Source organism: Coregonus lavaretus (genome assembly GCF_964263955.1).
Source record: "Coregonus lavaretus genome assembly, chromosome: 7".
Classification (NCBI taxonomy): Eukaryota; Metazoa; Chordata; class Actinopteri; order Salmoniformes; family Salmonidae; genus Coregonus; species Coregonus lavaretus.
The window spans coordinates 51,358,963-51,379,278 of NC_139994.1; the positions used below are offsets into that span (position 1 = coordinate 51,358,963).

The 20,316-nt window shown below is 43.6% G+C and overlaps 2 protein-coding genes and 1 pseudogene across 3 annotated transcripts in view; 1 reads left to right on the forward strand and 2 right to left on the reverse strand.

The window, feature by feature from the left end:
* LOC311132566 (uncharacterized protein) overlaps nucleotides 1–20,316 on the forward strand; it is a gene marked incomplete at both ends in the record, with an annotated part of 291,847 nt that overhangs the window by 123,342 nt on the left and 148,189 nt on the right. The window lies entirely within an intron of this gene.
* On the reverse strand, nucleotides 1,509–3,615 carry LOC311131824 (basement membrane-specific heparan sulfate proteoglycan core protein-like; the record flags this gene model as incomplete). Its single annotated transcript, XM_084164954.1, has 6 exons — nucleotides 1,509–1,649; nucleotides 2,005–2,039; nucleotides 2,243–2,374; nucleotides 2,579–2,929; nucleotides 3,135–3,332; nucleotides 3,612–3,615. 6 exons carry the CDS (start codon nucleotides 3,613–3,615, stop codon nucleotides 1,509–1,511), a joined length of 861 nt encoding a protein of 286 aa, XP_084021080.1.
* LOC311131825 (immunoglobulin gamma-1 heavy chain-like) lies at nucleotides 12,464–16,057 on the reverse strand (annotated as a pseudogene). Its single transcript has 3 exons — nucleotides 15,946–16,057; nucleotides 12,960–13,328; nucleotides 12,464–12,822 (listed from the first exon to the last, which is right to left on the reverse strand). The product of its transcript is annotated as an immunoglobulin gamma-1 heavy chain-like (transcript).

Here is a 20,316-nt window from a genome sequence, read left to right on the forward strand (position 1 = left end):
ATGACAGAGGTCAAACGTTTTCTGTAAGTCTTCACAAGGTTTTCACACACTGTTGCTGGTATTTTGGCCCATCCCTCCATGCAGATCTCCTCTAGAGCAGTGATGTTTTGGGGCTGTCGCTGGGCAACACGGACTTTCAACTCCCTCCAAAGATTTTCTATGGGGTTGAGATCTGGAGACTGGCTAGGCCACTCCAGGACCTTGAAATGCTTCTTACGAAGCCACTCCTTTGTTGCCCGGGCGGTGTGTTTGGAATCATTGTCATGCTGAAAGACACAGCCACGTTTCATCTTCAATGCCCTTGCTGATGGAAGGAGGTTTTCACTCAAAATCTCACGATACATGGCCCCATTCATTCTTTCCTTTACACGGATCAGTCGTCCTGGTCCCTTTGCAGAAAAACAGCCCCAAAGCATGATGTTTCCACCCCCATGCTTCACAGTAGGTATGGTGTTCTTTGGATGCAACTCAGCATTCTTTGTCCTCCAAACACGACGAGTTGAGTTTTTACCAAAAAGTTCTATTTTGGTTTCATCTGACCATATGACATTCTCCCAATCCTCTTCTGGATCATCCAAATGCACTCTAGCAAACTTCAGACGGGCCTGGACATGTACTGGCTTAAGCAGGGGGACACATCTGGCACTGCAGGATTTGAGTCCCTGGCGGCGTAGTGTGTTACTGATGGTAGGCTTTGTTACTTTGGTCCCAGCTCTCTGCAGGTCATTCACTAGGTCCCCCCGTGTGGTTCTGGGATTTTTGCTCACCGTTCTTGTGATAATTTTGACCCCACGGGGTGAGATCTTGCGTGGAGCCCCAGATCGAGGGAGATTATCAGTGGTCTTGTATGTCTTCCATTTCCTAATAATTGCTCCCACAGTTGATTTTTTCAAACCAAGCTGTTTACCTATTGCAGATTCAGTCTTCCCAGCCTGGTGCAGGTCTACAATTTTGTTTCTGGTGTCCTTTGACAGCTCTTTGGTCTTGGCCATAGTGGAGTTTGGAGTGTGACTGTTTGAGGTTGTGGACAGGTGTCTTTTATACTGATAACAAGTTCAAACAGGTGCCATTCATACAGGTAACGAGTGGAGGACAGAGGAGCCTATTAAAGAAGAAGTTACAGGTCTGTGAGAGCCAGAAATCTTGCTTGTTTGTAGGTGACCAAATACTTATTTTCCACCATAATTTGCAAATAAATTCATTAAAAATCCTACAATGTGATTTTCTGGAAACAAAAATTCTCAATTTGTCTGTCATAGTTGACGTGTACCTATGATGAAAATTACAGGCCTCTCTCATCTTTTTAAGTGGGAGAACTTGCACAATTGGTGGCTGACTAAATACTTTTTCCCCCACTGTACATCTACCATACAGACAATGTTAAAATTACATTTTTTTGTTGCATTGTAAATTCCATACTAATTTCAATTACTAAAAGCTGTTTCATTAGGCTACAAATAGTTTTTTAAAAATTATTCTTGATGTCTTTGTGACAGTGGTGATATCTTTCACTGCTGCTGCAGGTATCTGACCTCAGAATACACTGCATCCTCTCTGCTGGTCTTCTCTCTTGCTCTTCTAGAGGAGGAGGAGTTCTTCTTGGGGGTGAAACTCACAGCTGCATAGTTCAACACGTCACTGTCTTGATTCTGAGGGGGGTGGAGCCATGAGAAAATACATTATGATGATAGCATGATCTACTATATAATGTGTATATTCTCCTGTGGAAGAAAACACTCCACAAAAGACATGACTGTTCAGACTGTACACCCTCTACAATGACCTGACAGTCAGTGGAACAGTGACAGACAGAATTTTCATGGGAAAATGAATAACGATCACAAAGATCAGAAGGCTTCATCTAGTAAAGTGACCTATTACTTCCAATAAAGCTTAATAACATATAAAGCACAAACAGCTGAATACTAGCCGTAAGGAAAGGTAAATGGCAGTTTCTTGTAAAAACTGAAAATATACTTTGTTTATAGATGTTGACAAATGTACCTGATTGCCCTGGGACGTTGGGACGTCTGTCCTCCCTTCAAAGAGATTGAAATAGAGGAAGGCCACCTATTATTTTTATGACAATCTCTTTTTAACCTCCTGTAGTTAATTAACAATGCTTATACTTTGGTCATTTAACTGATATTTACAGAAGGTACATCGCATAGAGATGCATGAAACATTAGATACATCAGCTATAACGTTAGATACATTGGATACATTAGATATACAGTAATACCTCTGCTATCTCTGTTCTGAGTCTTGCACAGCGCCCAGACAAGTAGAAGGGTCACTATCCCCAGAACGATGTTGGAGACGACCAAGGCCAGAACAGTAGGACTCAGATCAAATGGAGGATCATGCTCTGGAACTGTGGAAAGGATATCAGGGAATTCATATTGTATTCATGAGTGCTTAGGAAGATCATCAAACAGTAAAATATGGCATCAAAAGCTAATGGTGATATTGTATAGCTTGTTGAGACAAATGTATATGATCATTTGGAGGTAGGCCATTTGCATAAATATACAGTACAAGTATTGTTGGGGATATTTACAGATTAAATGGGATTTACCTTGAATGTCCAGCTTGGTCCCGTTCCCAAATAGTATCTCCCAACATGAGGCCACAGCACAGTAATAAGTCCCAGCATCAGAGAGGCTGACGTTCCTCTTGGGGAGGTTGTAGACACAGCTCTGTGTAGGAGACCCAGCCTCAGGGCTTTTCTCACACTGATCATGCCTGTTTCCATGGGTGTAAATGATTCCTGGACGGGATTCTCCTGAGCCATGTCTGAACCAATAGACACTGTGTCCTGCTGCACATGTCTCGGTGTGTATTGTACAGTTCAGAGTCACAGAGTCTCCTGGCTGGACTGACTCAGATACAGGCTGCTGGAGCACAGACTTGTTTCTGGACCCTGATCCTGACAAGAAGGTTTATAAGTCAGTAAATCTGTTCTCTATGTTGTGTCCCAACTTAACAATGTTGAAATCATACACAGTAATATCTGATGATGCAAATACAGCATCATTAAACCATTGTATCCAAAACGTAATGTGGAAAAGCCCTCAAGATTATAGTTGCAGAACATTAGTTACTATTTCCTTTCATTCAAAATTCAGTTGTACCTTTCACAATAAGAATGGCTCCTTCTTCAAACATCACCTGGTTGGCATAAGAGTTCCCACAGTAATATGTGGCTGAATCAGAGAGCTGAATGTCTGAGATCTTTAGGTGATTCATTCCTTCACCGCTTTGCACTGAGAAGCGAGTGTTACCCTTAAATTCACCGAAAAATGTTGCATTCTTGTTATACTTGTAAAATACTGATAAGATTTTAAGATTGTCACCCATTGTTTGCTTGTACCACATAAAGTACAGTGCCAGGTTGCCTTTATAGAAGCAGTGCAAAGTCACTGTCTCTCCAACATTGGCTGTAACAAGATGAATTTCCGAGGATTGTGCAGCAGCTAGAATACAGACAGAGACATCATCCATCACTTACACAAGTCCTTTATATACCCAGAAAATACATCTATTAATTGCATCAATAATGTACCTGAGTGTACATCCCTTAAGCAGAGAAATATAAAAGTTGGACTTACCCATCTCTACAAGAAGTGCCAGTAACAGACTCAGTGTGATCATCTTTGAAGTTGTCCTCTTCATAACCTGTGTCTTGAGTGGAAACAGTCCTCCCATGTAGACAACACTTCAACAATGGGGTTATTGGTGATTGGTCGAACTGGACGCGTCATTTTTGTTAACACCTTCTTCAGCCCATCATGGTCTTCGTAACTGAAAATCACTCATATAATGCATGCAAAGTCAACCAATGCTTACTGTATAGGATATTTTGTAGAGGGTGGATGAAGCATACACACTTTGTTGTGTCTAGATGATAATTGATATTTTTTTTTTACATTGTATAGTTTTCTTTTTAGGTACCAGCTGAATCAAAGATGTCCAATACTCAGGCATGGCGTAAAGAGAATATATGAATATCCTTCAGTAAAGTGGGTTAAAACTATAATGTTATCTGGTAAGTATGCAGTACATTTTCAGGCATACATTACACATACATGTACCTGTATGCTCTTGGTGTCAAACTCAGTTGTGTGTCTTAGATAGATTTAGCCCCACCCCATGCAACAGTTACAGACAGTACTCCTGATGACCTATAGGAGGACTGTTATACATTGAACATATTCTGACATGTAGGGTGAACAGGGCTGGAGCATTACTGTGAGGGTATGTGGGGGAAACACCAACAGAGTGAAAGTCAGTCTTATCCCTGTCATTCATTTACTAACTCAAGTGTTATTTCTGAACCAATAGACACGGTGTTCTCCTACACAGGTCTCAGTGTGTATTGTACAGTTCAGAGTCACAGAGTCTCCTGGCTGGACTGACTCAGACAAAGGCTACTGTGCAACAGACATGGTGTTGGACTCTAAATCTGAAAAGAGTGACAGATTAAGATCATGGTGTGTCAATTGTATTGGCCTGCTAGATATATTTATTGACAATTTCTTATGGATATTTAGAGTTTCATGGATGCAAAATGAAAATCCCAAATAAAAAACTAAGTTAGTTTACCTTTGACAATCAAAACAGCTCTGTCACGATCGTTACAAGAAGCGGACCAAGGCGCAGCGTGATAGGCGTACATACTTTATTTAGTACACTCACAACACGAACCAAAACAACAAAAAACGATACGTGAAGTCCTAGGTTAACACCAAAACAAACCTTACGGAACAAGATCCCACAAACAACAGTGCAAAACAGGCTGCCTAAGTATTGTCCCCAATCAGAGACAACGAGCTACAGCTGCCTCTGATTGGGAACCAACCGGCCAACATAGAAAACACGATCTAGAATCTAAACATAGAAAATATAACATAGAAACTACACACCCTGGCTCAACATTTCAGAGTCCCCAGAGCCAGGGCGTGACAGTACCCCCCCCCCCCCCAAAGGTGCGGACTGCGACCGCGCCATACAAACACAACAGGGTAGGGGCCGGGTGTGCATTACGCCTCGGAGGCGGATCCGGCTCCTGGCGTGACCACCACTTTCTCTCCACCTCCCCGTTGCGCCCCTGATCTGGTCTGGCACCGCTGACTGGAGCTGTACCCGACGACGGTGGATCAAACCGTACAGGCTCTGGACTGGAGCCGCTGGCCGGAGCTGGACTGGACACCGGTGGAGCGGATTGCTCTGGCTCCGGAGTGGATCCGCTGACTGGAGTTTGACCGGACCCCGGTGGAGCGGATTGCTCTGGCTCCGGAGTGGAGCAGCTGACCGGTGCCGGACCAGGCACCGGTGGAACAGGCACGGGCCGTGCCGGACTGGACACACGCACCACTGGCTTGGTGCGGGGAGCAGGAACGGGCCGGACCGGGCTGACGACGCGCACCACTGGCTTGGTGCGGGGAGCAGGAACGGGCCGGACCGGGCTGACGACGCGCACCACTGGCTTGGTGCGGGGAGTAGGAACGGGCCAGACCGGGCTGACGACGCGCACCACTGGCTTGCTGCGGGGAGCAGGAACGGGCCGGATCGGGCTGACGACGCGCACCACTGTCTTGGTGCGGGGAGCAGGAACAGGCCGGACCGGGCTGGCGACGCGCACCACTGGCTTGGTGCGAGGGGCAGGAACAGGCTGGACCGGGCTGGCAATGTGCACCACTGGCTTGGTGCGAGGGGCAGGAACAGGCCGGACCGGGCTGGCGATGCGCACCACTGGCTTGGTGCGAGGAGCAGGAACAGGCCGGACCGGGCTGGCGATGCGCACCACTGGCTTGGTGCGTGGAGCTGGAACAGGCCGGACCGGGCTGGCGATGCGCACCACTGGCTTGGTGCGAGGGGCAGGAACGGGCCGGACCGGGCTGGCGACGCGCACCACTGGCTTGGTGCGAGTGGCAGGTACGGGCCGGGCCGGACTGGGAACACGCACCACTGGCTTGGTGCGGGGAGCAGGAACAGGCCGGGCCGGACTGGGAACACGCACCACTAGCTTAGTGCGGGGAGCAGGAACGGGCCGGGCTGGACTGGGAACACGCACCACTGGCTTGGTGCGGGGAGCAGGAACGGGCTGGGCCGGACTGGGAACACGCACCACTAGCTTAGTGCGGGGAGCAGGAACGGGCCGGACTGGGCTGGAGATGCGCACCACTGGCTTGGTGCGGGGAGCAGGAACAGGCCGGACCGGGCTGGCGACGCGCACCACTGGCTTGGTGCGGGGAGCAGGAACGGGCCGGACCGGGCTGACGACGCGCACCACTGGCTTAGTGCGGGGAGCAGGAACGGGCCGGACCGTACTGGGAACACACACCACTGGCCTTGTGCGGAAAGCAGGAATGGGTCGGGCCGTACTGGGAACACGCACCACTTGCTTAGTGCGGGGATCAGGAACGGGCCGGACCGGACTGGTGACACACACCACTTGCTTTGTGCGAGGAGCGGGACTGGGTTTCCCTATAAACCTCCGCTCCTTCTGCTGCCTAACCAGCTCCTCTCGCCGTGCCTCTACACTCTCCTTCTCCCTTAACGCCTCCTGTAGCTCCTCCCTCTGACCAATTAACTCCTGCTCCCTCTGGACCAATAGCCCCCGTAACCTGGTGGCCTCCTCTCCTAGTCTGCAGCTTCGCCCTGTCGCTGCCTCCTGCCGCCTCGTCGTCCAGGCCGTGTGCCCCCCCCAAAAAAATTATTGGGGTTGCCTCTCGCTTGTCCGACGACGGCCCGGTTGGCGCCGTTTCTCCTCTCTACAGCGCGCCTCCACAGTTTCCTCCCACGGACGGCGATCCATTCTGGCCTGGATTTCCTCCCAAGTCCAGGATCCCTTCCCGTCCAGGATCTCCTCCCAAGTCCAGGCTGTCTGCTCCTGGACACGCTGCTTGGTCCTATTTTGGTGGGATCTTCTGTCACGATCGTCATAAGAAGCGGACCAAGGCGCAGCGTGATAGGCGTACATACTTTATTTAGTACACTCACAACACGAACCAAAACAACAAAAACGATACGTGAAGTCCTAGGTTAACACCAAAACAAACCTTACGGAACAAGATCCCACAAACAACAGTGCAAAACAGGCTGCCTAAGTATGGTCCCCAATCAGAGACAACGAGCTACAGCTGCCTCTAATTGGGAACCAACCGGCCAACATAGAAAACACGATCTAGAATCTAAACATAGAAAATATAACATAGAAACTACACACCCTGGCTCAACATTTCAGAGTCCCCAGAGCCAGGGCGTGACAAGCTCCTTCTCCAAATTTGACTTTGCCCACTTCAATAGCATCGCAGTAGTATGTAGCTGAGTCCCCTAACTGGGTCTTGGAGATGTTCAGGTTAAAGCTGTCAACTCCTCTCTTCACACTCAGACCTTTAGTCCCAGTGAAGTCCTTGGTAAAGTTATATAACTTAACAATTTGTTTGAGAATTAGAAATATCATAAACAGTGACACCATCTTTGAATATATCATCTTGGGTGGAGAAAGTCTACCCATGTGTGCAAAACTTCAACAATGGGCTAATGGGTGATTGGTTGAACTGGACCCAATCTTCTTTGTTAACGCCTGATTCAGACGACCATGGTCTTGTGGTCTATTGCACCCTACAGAGTCACACAGTCTACTGGCTGGACTCACTGAGACACAGGATGCTGTAGAATGTAAGTAACTGTCTTGAAGGTTTTACTTGTTTGGTGGTTTATGGTTTTCTCACCTCTCTGGAGAACACTGGGTCAAAATAGTAGACTTTTAGTTTTCTCACCTCTCTGGAGAACACTGGGTCAAAATAGTAGACTTTTAGTTTTCTCACCTCTCTGGAGAACACTGGGTCAAAATAGTAGACTATTAGTTTTCTCACCTCTCTGGAGAACACTGGGTCAAAATAGTAGACTATTAGTTTTCTCACCTCTCTGGAGAACACTGGGTCAAAATAGTAGTTTTCTCACCTCTCTCGAGAACACTGGGTCAAAATAGTAGACTATTAGTTTTCTACACTTACTTTAGTTAAATTGATTTATCTTGCCTCCATTGCAGAAGACCAGCAAAACCAAGTGTACCTAAAGTATTTGAAAGAAAACTATTATTATTTTGAACAGGTCATTCAGTGGTTACAGTATTCCAGATGACCCATAGGAAGGCTATTATACATTGAACATGTCTTGTCTTGCAGTTAAGAGCATTGGGACAGTAACCGAAAGGTCGCTGGTTCGAATCCCCGAGCCGACTAGGTGAAAAATGAGACTGCATGATTGGACACCCCAGCCTAATATAACCAATTCATGACACACTTTATCCACTCTGTATCACTGTCTGGTTAGTGTGGTTCTCATAGGAGGCAATCTATCAGAAGGAGAATCCTCCTCTATTGGTCTCCTTACAGAGAACCCTGCAGTAGTCCTAGAACACTTGTCTGATTGAGAATGTACTAGTTCTCCCATGACATCATCATAAAATGGCCCCTCCCCCTGAGCCCATAGATATCGAATAGATGGTGCTGTATTACACATTACATGATATGCTTAACCTGGAGAGCTCAAATAGAGTTCATTAGCAGTTCTTTGCAGTTTGAGACTGATTTCAGATAACTATATACATCCGAGAAAGTTTATAAAGAACCGGTTTGCAGTTACTCTGAGCTGTCAGAAGGAACATGAACAACAGTAACAAATGTGAAAACAACAGACTGACACCAGATAGACATCCTGCTGAAAACCACAGAGACACAGAGAGCACGTAGGAGGGTCCTGTGTGTACAAAGCCAGCAGGCCTGACCAAAGCCTAGATATGGCCTCGTACTTAGAGCAGACCGCAAGTACCTGTGAACTTGTTAGCTGTGTGTGGGTGGATGTGAGTGTCATGCTATCAACACGTCTAAAAGAAGATCAAGACATTTCAGAGGAGATATGACCAAGGTTGTGTGCCTGACTTATACAAACACTCTGGAACTCAATGACAAAACTACACACTCAAACACATGAGTCATTGTCTTCATCATACAGATCACTCTATGTCTTGTTTCATTTTGAGTGATTGTTGCTCCTTGTTACTAAGTTACACTTTATTATAACTATGTTGAGGTTAGTAGTAATGATCCAGTGATGATGACTGCCTGGCCTTTTTGGTGGTTGCTATTAAACAATGCTGGAAATGATTTCTAACATGTTATAGATGTGTAATAAGCATGTAATATCTAATTACCTTGTTATAGATTCTTGAACTATCACAGAAAAGCAAGTTGTCAATGATACTTAATCAAATTAGTGAACATTTTGACAACTACAAGTTGCTGCCAAATCTACTGTTGAGGCAGTTATGAGGACTTCCATGTACACTGCTGCTCCCTGTTGAAAGACAAATGGATTGCTGTCCTGCAAGGTGCACTTATACATATTCACATTTTGTCAATAGTTTGTAAAAACTGCTCATTTACTATGTGAACATTGTCATATTTGAAATCAGTCTCTCAACCATATCAATACTTTTCAAAGTACATTCAGCTAACAAGTTTATTTTTAGTTCAGTCTTTTCTTTTGGAGAGAGAGAGTGTTGTGCTCTTAGTGGCATGGATGTTTGTGGTTTTGATGGTGTGTGAAAAGAGAGTGTGGCGAGGACTGACGGTCATTGCTGGGGGTTAGAGTTGAGTTTACGTGAGTGGAAAATCTATTTAGGGAAGTCAGAACACCAAAGAGAGCTGTGATACAGGATACAGCTAAATGAAGACAGTTTGAAAGGCTAAAACACCAGCAATAGATACATATTTACAGTTATTATGCAACCAACCATCTTTTTACATTGAGAATAGGCTTGATATGGTTGTTGCACACTGAATCTGTTGGTTGAAAGTGTTGTAGAAATGTAAGGACAGAGAAAAATATGAATGAAAACAATACCTCTAAATAAAAGCAGTTGAATGTTTTATTTGTTCAAAATTGAACCACAGTATCAATGTAAAAAGGAGCTTGACAAAATACAAGTAATTGTACCTTACAATGAAAAAGCCACAGTCATACATACATACAGTGTAGAACACAATAAATCAATGCAAGTTATTAAAGAGGAAAGGTTTGTAATTTCAGTCCATGTTTTGGCGTCTCACCCCAGAGTACACAGTGTCTCTCTCCATGGCGTTCCCCTGTCTCCCGGCCTTTGGTTTCTTGTGGACGACGTTCAGAGCGGCGTAATGGAGAGTATCAGGCTCTTGATCCTGAGAGGAATAGCAAATAATTATTATCCAAATATTTGGTATCAGACTAAATATTGCGGTATAGTAAAACAATCCTTCTAATAAAATGCATATTTTCATATATTGATTGAAGGAAAAATACATTGATTCAGCAACAGCTAAACAAGTGTTAGGTCAGGTTACCTGGTTATCATGACTGGGGACTGCAGGAGCACTTGGCTGAGGTTGCGTTCCTTTTAATCAAACACATTAATCAATATAATCATCATCACCAAACAATGAAGAGCCTTTATGACCAATTTTGACGAAAACATGTCAAATAATGTAATTCTACCAACAATTGATAAGCATACTGTATCTTACACAATACTATTGCTTACCTATGCAATTGCTAATCTTGTACAAAACGCAAGTAAGGACAATGATGAGGATAACACACAGACCCAACGCTACGCCCAGGAAGTACATGAAAGGAAGATGGTCCTCCTTACAACCATCTGTGAAATATCAAATAGGAATAGAGACACTGAGACACTGAGGGATAAAGCCATGACAATGTTTAAGACACCAACAAGAATCGGCCTAATCTGAGAGTCATACTTTCTTCTCTCAGATACAAAGATATCTGAAGGATATAGAAAAACAAAAGTATCTGAATGATACCTTGCCTGCAATCGAAAGAACGTTGGTTATATAGACTGCATTCTTAAAGTATTCAGACCCCTTGACTTTTTCCACATTTTGTTATGTTACAGCCTTATTCTAAAATGGATTAAATTGTTTTTTTTCCCTCATCAATCTACACATAATACCCCATAATGACAAAGCAACATTTTTTTGGGTGTGTGCTAATTTATAAAAAAATACAACAATGAAATATCACATTAACATAAGTATTCAGACCTTTTACTCAGTACTCTGTTGAAGCACCTTTGGCAGCGATTACAGCTTTGAGTCTTCTTTGGTATGACGCTACAAGCTTGGCACACCTGTATTTGGTGAGTTTCTCCCATTCTTCTCTGCAGATCCTCTCAAGCTCTGTCAGGTTGGATGGGAAGCATCACTGCACAGCTATTTTCAGGTCTCTCCAGAGATGTTCGTACGGGTTCAAGTACTGGCTCTGGCTGGGCCACTCAAGGACATTCAGAGACTTGTCCCGAAGCCTCTCCTGCGTTGTCTTGGCTGTGTGCTTAGGGTCGTTGTCCTATTGGAAGGTGAACCTTCGCCCCAGTCTGAGGTCCTGAGCGCTCTGGAGCAGGTTTTCATCAAGGATCTCTCTGTACTTTGCTCTGTTCATCTTTCCCTTGATCCTGACTAGTTTTCCAGTCCCTGCCGCTGAAAAATATCCCCACAGCAAGATACTGCCACCACCATGCTTCATCGTAGGGATGGTGCCAGGTTTCCTCCAGACATGACGCTTGGCATTCAGGACAAAGAGTTCAATCTTGGATTCATCAGACCAGATAATCTTGTTTCTCATGGTCTGAGAGTCCTTTAGGTGCCTTTTGGCAAACTCCAAGTAGGCTGTCATGTGCCTTTTACTGAGGAGTGGCTTCCGACTGACCACTCCCATAAAGGCCTGATTGGTGGAGTGCTGCAGAGATGGTTGTCCTTTTGGAAGGTTTTCCCATCACCACAGAGGAACTCTGGAGCTCTGTCAGAGTGACCATCGGGTTCTTGGTCACCTCCATGACCAAGGCCCTTCTTTTGGCCAGGCGGCAGCTCTAGGAAGAGTCTTGGTGTTTCTAAACTTTTTCAATTTAAGAATGATGGAGGCCACTGTGTTCTTGGTACCCTTCCCCAGATCTGTGCCTTGACACAATCCTGTCTCGGAGCTCTACGGACAATTCCTTCGACCTCGTGGCTTGGTTTTTGCTATGACATGCACTGTCAACTGTGGGACCTTATATAGACAGTTGTGTGCCTTTCCAAATCATGTCCAATCAATTGAATTTACCACAGGTGGACTCCAATAAAGTTGAAGAAACATCTCAAGGATGATCAATGGAAAGAGGATGCACCTGAGCTCAACTCCGAGTCTCATAGCAAAGGGTCTGAATGCTGATGTAAATAAGGTATTTGTGTTTTTAATTTTTTATAAATTATGGGGTATTGTGTGTAGATTGATGAGGATATTTTTTCATTTCATCCATTTTAGAATAAGGCTGTAACATATCAAAATGTGTTAAAACGGAAGGGATCTGAATACTTTCCGAATGCACTGTAGGTTATGCTTTAACAGTATGTCAGAAGTTTCACTTACAGTCAATGTCCAGCTTGGTCCCGTTCCCAAAAAGTATCTCCCCACATGAGGCCACAGCACAGTAGTAAGTTCCATCATCAGAGAGGTTAAGGTTCCTCTTGGGGAGGTTGTAGACACAGCTCTGTGTAGGAGACCCAGCCTCAGGGCTCTTCACACACTGATCACTCCTGTCTCCATGGGTGTAAATGATTCCTGGACGGGATTCTCCTGAGCCGTGTCTGAACCAATAGACACTGTGTTCTCCTACACAGGTCTCAGTGTGTATTGTACAGTTCAGAGTCAAAGAGTCTCCTGGCTGGACTGACTCAGACACAGGCTGCTGTAGCACAGACATGCTGTTGGACTCTGAACCTGAAGAAAGTGAGTAACTAAAGTAAATCTAAGGTGTTTTGGTGAAGAGCATGAAAATACATTTGATGAAGCAGTTGATCGAACATATCAACATACAGGGCCACATAATTTGAAATTGAAGAAAGACATTGTGTTACCTTTGACAATTAAAACAGTTCCCTCTCCAAATGTTTGCTCATAGATGGCTGTAATGGAACAATAGTATGTAGCTGAATCCCCTGGCTATGTCTTGGATATGGTCAAGTTACAGCTGTAGTCTCCTCTCCTCACACCCAAACGTTTGGTCTCAGTAAAGTCCTTGATAAAGTTGTTGGAATAATAACTGTCTTGGCCACCATAAAAAGATGACGCCATGTGGAGGGGTTTCTGTCCAAAACTCTGCTTGAACCAATGAAATCTGGTCACGGACACATTGGGACAAAAGCAAGTGAGAGTCACAGTGCCTCCCAGCTCAGTAACCATCACAGGGTCTGGTTGGATTACGTTTGGTTTGGTAAAAGCATAAACTGTCAAAGCAAACAAACAAAATGGATCAAAGACAAAGACATGGATAAACCATTTCTACCCATTACAGACAGAACATCCACTTCACTTATCATATTCAAACTACATACTACAAATGATTTAAAAAGGAGCTCAATTAAAATATCTTACACTTACACAAGTTGATGTAAAACAAAAATACTTCTCTATTCATCATTGTAACATTAGTCCCTTCTGTACTGTATAGTGTGTGGGTCTGAACGTGTGATACCTTATCGGCACCTTATATATGAAGGCACTTTACATGTATCCGTCATACAGTAGGAGGGAACACTGAAACAAGAGATTTTATTGGCTGACTACAATCTTAGATGTGTGTCCTCTAGCTTACCATAGTTTGAGCTTCCCGGGAATTGCTTTTTTAAGAAGACATTATAAATCAAGTCAGAGTTACTGGATCAAGGCAATCAAATATTGGCTTGATATGGTTGCTTCTTTTTTGAGAGAAATGAAACATTTACTGAAATGATTTCTCTTTTGATGTTTGGACAGGAAACAGTGAAGGATCTCTAGTGCTGCTTATACTACCGACCCCAACACAGCCCAGCCCAAGGGTTAAAGTTATCCATAATGTAAATTGACCCACCACTGCAAAAAAGCTGCATCATAAGCCTCCAACATTAAATACTAATACTAGTTGTAACCGCAATAGCATTGAGTAATATATGTTTTTTTTGGCCTAATTTCAAACCTTTGTTTGATACCAATACCTTATTTTTTTCCATGAAGGAAGAGTTGACAAAATTAGTGAGATGACACTCAATCTTTATCTGCACTTTGTCCTGTTGTTGAATGCTGTAGGGTCCTTAAACGTTTTCAACTCGAGACCCAAATGAGAAATTGACTGTCCTCCCGTGACCAAAATCGACCTCCAACAACCCAAAGTAAGAAGAAATAGTGTGTGATTATAGATGTATCTCATAACTGAGGATCCATAGTTTAATTAACCCTGCACTGCACAGTTTGGAAAATGCTTTTAGCTTTTTGTTTGTATTCTTGACATACTTTGCACATCTAACTGAGCGGAAGGGGTCTGGTTTTTACTGTCCAGATGAAGATGGGTGTGGAAAGAGCCCCCCCCTCCACGCCCTCAAATCACCCAGGCATTTACTCTTACACACAAATATTTTCCCCAGTCTATCTGTTGGCAGGTGGACTAGAAATCTGGAGAAACATACTGAGTGAGAGAGAGAGAGAGAGAGAGAGAGAGAGAGAGAGAGAGAGAGAGAGAGAGAGAGAGAGAGAGAGAGAGAGAGAGAGAGAGAGAGAGAGAGAGAGAGAGAGAGAGAGAGAGAGAGAGAGAGAGAGAGAGAGAGAGAGAGAGAGAGAGAGAGAGAGAGAGAGAGAGAGAGAGAGAGAGAGAGAGAGAGAGAGAGAGAGAGAGAGAGAGAGAGCATAAGCGACATTTCATCCCCTCAGTGTTAGTCTATGAGAGACCCAGTGAGGTTCACCTCAGCAGGTCTCACTCTACACTGAGCTGATCCTTCCTGTCACTCACACCACAGGAAGTGATGCGTACCCTCACTGGCCCCTCCTCTACCTCAAACCCCAGTCCTATTTTCCTTATAAGGTGCTTCTCAGAATAGGGGGCTGTGATCAGTGCAAAGCCAAGACAGGAAATACTAAGGGGCAAATAACATCATGACAAAGGTCATTTTGATTGATCTCTTTATTTGTCTTTATAAGTGATCAGTATAATGCAATTGTCTACTGCTGGGTACTTTGCCCCTCAGGGTCACCCTATAAAAATATTTTTAAAAAATCACTAACACACACAACAGACATCTAAGTTAAGTGAGGCAACTGCTCCTCTGCAACCATTAAACAGTTGTGTTTTGGCTTCTAACCCTTCCACTCTAACATTTTACTAGATGCTCTTATCCAGAGCAACTTACAGTTAGTGCATGCATACATTTTTCATACTGGCCCCCCGTGGGAAACAAACCCACAACCCTGCCGTTGCAAGCGCCATGTTCTACCAACTGAGCTACAGGGGACTCCCCACACCCTGTACCACTGAGCTTTGTTGCCTAACCAAGTTGGAGAGAGCTACAGTGGCCCTGAGGTACAACTCACAAACACTACAGAGATATTTACTGATTTACATTTCTAAACATTTATTTTAACTACACATACAATATAGAAGGATTTAAACTTGCATTCAAAGATATGGTACTTTGTCATCTTGTAGCAGCATACACTACATGGGGGTACAGCTCCTTCTCTCTTCTCCTCTCCATCTTCCTCTTCTTAGAGGTGAAATTCAGGGCGGAATAATTCAATGCATCTGGATTTGCAAACACAATGACATAGACTACAGTTGTAATTTTCACTGTTTCTGAATTGCTTATAATTCAGTATTTAATCATGCAGTATTTACCTGATCATTTTGTGGTTGTCTTTGAGAATCAGGTCCTGAATATGATATAAAAGAGAGACGAGAGAATGGATTAACGGATCATTCCATTCTAGTGTACACACTGACTCTTCTGATCGTCAGTTTACAGTATGTCACGGGAAAAACATCCACATTAAAGGTGTAGTTCACAGGTCCCACATTATCATGAAATGGGCTCCTACCTGTGTTGTGTCTGTTTGCGTCTCGTCTGATCTTGAGGACCAGGATGAGGATGACTATCAGTAGAACAGCAGTCACAACACCCAGGATCACAACCAGGGGAAGGAGGTACATGGTTCCATCATCATCCTCTCCTGCTAGACTGATAGTTCCATAACAATGTCCTATTAGATTACATTTTATTAAATCACTAGGTGGTCCTTTAATGACAAACCTAAACATTTTGCTTAATTATTATTATGTTTTATCTACATGAGAAAGAAAGACAAATTCAATATTTTTGGATGGTATTTCCTCACCTCCGTTGTGCCCTATAACATCGAGATTAGTAAGAATAAATACTTATTTTGTCTCCAAATTGTAATGATAAAAAAACATGTCCATCAATGGTTTGCCTGTGTTTCATGATAACTCCTGATTAGGTTGATACGCATTTTCAAATGTATCAAAAGCCAGATAAATATTTGATAACGTACCTTGAATTTTTAGAAATGTTGCATTGACAAAGACCACGTGGCTATGTGGATACAATCCACAGAAATACAGGCCACAGTCAGCTATTTCCACTTTTGTGATTTTGAGAAAGATAGTGGTGTTGGTGCTGAACATTTCCAAATTGCTCCTTTGAAAACCATTGTGGAGATCAGCTGTTGAATTAAAGCCGTACATAGATGAGATACAGACAGGCTCTGATCCGTTGACCATGCTATGTGTCCCACAGCCGTTGTAACATTGGAGCACTGCAAGGTGATGGTATCCCCAGTACGGACCTCCATAGTCTGAGACTGAGAAACCGAAACAGAGACCAAACCTGAAATACAAAGAACAAAGTCCTATGTTAATGAATATAATTGTTGATATCACATATACATATTAGAAATCAGGAAGAAATGCTGCACTGAACATTATTTTTATACTTGACTGATGCAGTCAGTCTTACTCTGTCTCCATGTTAGAATTAACAGTAGCTTACTTACTCAATCCATAGAGCAGTAGTGCTGGTAGGAAGGTTCTGGCCATTCTGTTTTAGATCTTTTCTGATCTGTCTGGTTGTGAATTAGAGAACACTGCTTTATTAACCTCCCGAGTGGCGCAGTGGACTAAGGCACTGCCACTAGAGATCCTGGTTCGAATCCCGGCGCACAATTGGTCCAGGGTAGGGGAGGGAATGGCCGGCATGGATGTAGCTCAGTTGGTAGAGCATGGTGTTTGCAACGGCAGGGTTGTGGGTTCGGTTCCCACGGGGGGCCAGTTTGTAAAAAAAATATTTATGCACTCCCTACCTGTAAGTGGCTCTGGATAAGAGCGCCTGCTAAATGACTAAAATGTAAATGTTATTCACTCTGAGATCAAAAGGGATTTCATTGGTAGGGGGCGTGGTAGTTGGTTTTGGACCACAATGTCTATTTACAGACTGTCATATCACCAATTAAAAAGTAAACATTGGCCGTTGATTACATTTACATTATATTTTAGTCATTTAGCAGACGCTCTTATCCAGAGCGACTTACAGTTAGGGAGTGCATACATTTTTCATACATCACTCTTTTTACATGGTGGGGTCTCGAAAAATGTTGGATATCAAAATCGGGTCGCAGGCCAAACATTTTTGGGAACAACTGTGTTAGGTTCTAAACAAACCGAGTAAAACTCACGGACGATTAGTAAAGCTCAACCAAGTTTATTCACCCACTGGGTCACACAGCTCTATAAGACAAATACATGTTTCCACCAGCACAAGTATATACCCCGATTTGGGTGAAGTATCCTCCCTTCCCTCTAAACATGACATGTTTATTGATAGGCAGGAAGTGAAGTAATGCGGGCAATAAACTGCTCCTTCTCCCTTAACAAGACCTGACCTGACCTTGACCCCATTCCTCACTAATCCACAGCTCTCCACACTCATCAGTGACTGTAATCATGTGATTGTCTTTCTTTTACTCAGTACTTAATTGCCTCCACCATATACATTCCTCCTACAGATAACCCTTACATTCTGGTTTAGAAACCAGACTATGGCACTCCTCATTTCCATAGGATACTTGATAATTAACAATAAGATGTTCTGCCAGTACTTACACGTCCTGCATTCCTCTCTCTCCCTCTGTGACATGATTAAGGATATTTCTAGTTTATAATTCAGAACCCATCAACTGATATAGGTGTTTGGGTTTGGTGGGGTTCATAGATGACCACAAGGCTTCACCCTTGTGGTCAAACTAACTATCTACCAGCCCTTAACCCCAGCCCTACCCTAACTCTAACCCTATCCCTAACCTCAGCCCTAACCCTAGTCCTAGCCGTAACCCTAGCCTAACCCAAACCCTAACCCTTGCCTGACTGTAGATACAGCTACAAAGGTAGACAAGTCTTTTCAGAGACAGGCGTTTTTGCGAGAAGGGGGTAGCTGCAATCCAATATGGTATCTGGAGAATGGCAGAGTGGGTGTGTCGAAAGGAAAGTAGTAGGAATGTGGAATCTAGTTGGTGTGTCGAAAGCTCTCTGCTATAGGTTAGACTGTTTTGATTGAACGTTGTGTTTTATTTTTTTCAGTTTCTTACCACGCAGCTACCATACATTGAGCTACTATACCGTGGGAGTTTTGACGTCTGTTTTGAAGCCAGAGCATGACTCTGAGTCGTATTTCACTGTTAGTTTTAAACAATAATTGTACTTTTTGAGTTATAAAACTGACAATTGTTTATTTGTTATTAAAAGTACTGATGATGGGTGTACTGTTACTTAATGTGTTGTATGTGTGTGCTTACTGTGACTGTCACCCTGATATTGACTACTACAGTAGGTAGGTACTTCCCACACCGTTGCTGGACATTAGTGCTTGGCAAACGGGAGCAAAGGGCAGTGTGTCCCGGTGTTGTTGCTGTTCATGGTCTCCCCATTGAGTAGTAGACTGTATGTATGTATCAAGGTGACATCTAGATGGTTATCAATATGAGTTATTGTGTATGCTGCTATCCTACTTGAAATAAAATAATGTGATGGTAAAACATGACCATGTTAGCTACCGCTGGCGACACAACCGTGATATAACTGCCCAGCACCTGAGGTCAGCAGTCAGGTCGATACAACACCGGTGCACTGATTCGCTTTCCATACACCCACTCGTTTCGACACACCCACTCGCCCATACTCCTGTCGCCATATTGGGCTGCAGCTACACATACTTGTTTTTAGCTCATGATCATAGCATGCATATCTGTCTGGGTGTCAGAGATACTAACCCAGGGGTTCCCAAACTTTTTTGCCCGCCACCCCATTTTGATATCAAACATTTTTCGCGACCCCACCATGTAAAAAAAGTTATGTAATCAAAGGCCAATGTTTACTTTTAGAATTGGAGCTATGACCGTCTATTACAAATCAGTACTTTTTACAGTTTTTTCAATCTGAATGAAGTATGGTTTGAAGTGACTGAAATGCATCAGAAAGGTATTTGGAAGTTCAAATGATCCCCAGGCAATAATGTTGTATGATATTGATTATGTTATTTTTCCCCCAGTCTGAGTTAGTGCCTGGTCTTGTCCACTCTGTTCTGGCTTCTGGGCATTGTAGAGGGAAAAAGAAGACACATATGTGTTCCTGAGAGTATTATCTGTCAGTGATGGGGTCTTAATATTTTGTAGCTTACAAAGGATAGAGCCACATTTGTAAGAAGAAAACTGAAACCGCTCTATTCATTACAACCACATCTAGTGGCTACTGTTCTATTTCATTTCACTTGAAAAGATTGTTCATTGATAGATGATTGTTCATTTTTTTGGTCCTCTGTAGCTCAGCTGGTAGAGCACGGCGCTTGTAACGCCAAGGTAGTGGGTTCGATCCCCGGGACCACCCATACACAAAAAATGTATGCACGCATGACTGTAAGTCGCTTTGGATAAAAGCGTCTGCTAAATGGCATATTATTATTATTATTGATGTACATATAAGTTTAGATACAGTGTAAAAATCTGAAACATATAAGAATGTTAATCATCATCTGATTATTAATTACTTTATTAACTTCAGAGTTCACTGTTAGAAGCAGGACTGATGATAGAGTAGGCTGTCCTCTTCCTTCTCTCTGCTGGTCTCAGAACAGCCAATCAGGCCTAGTGACCATCATTCCAGCCATGTAAGACAGCCAACCCCCTGCCTCTCACTCTAATCTGACAGACAGAATGACTAGTATACACAAGTGGCGGTCAGTGCCGTTTAAGATGAGGGAGGATGATAATTGTTTTACTTATTTCTATTACAGCATATTGGATGACTGTCATTCATATTCCATTCACCCAGCTCAATGTAACATCGATAGGTTTAGCCTACTACATGATACTCTAATTTCCCCTATACCCATCATGAGGTTG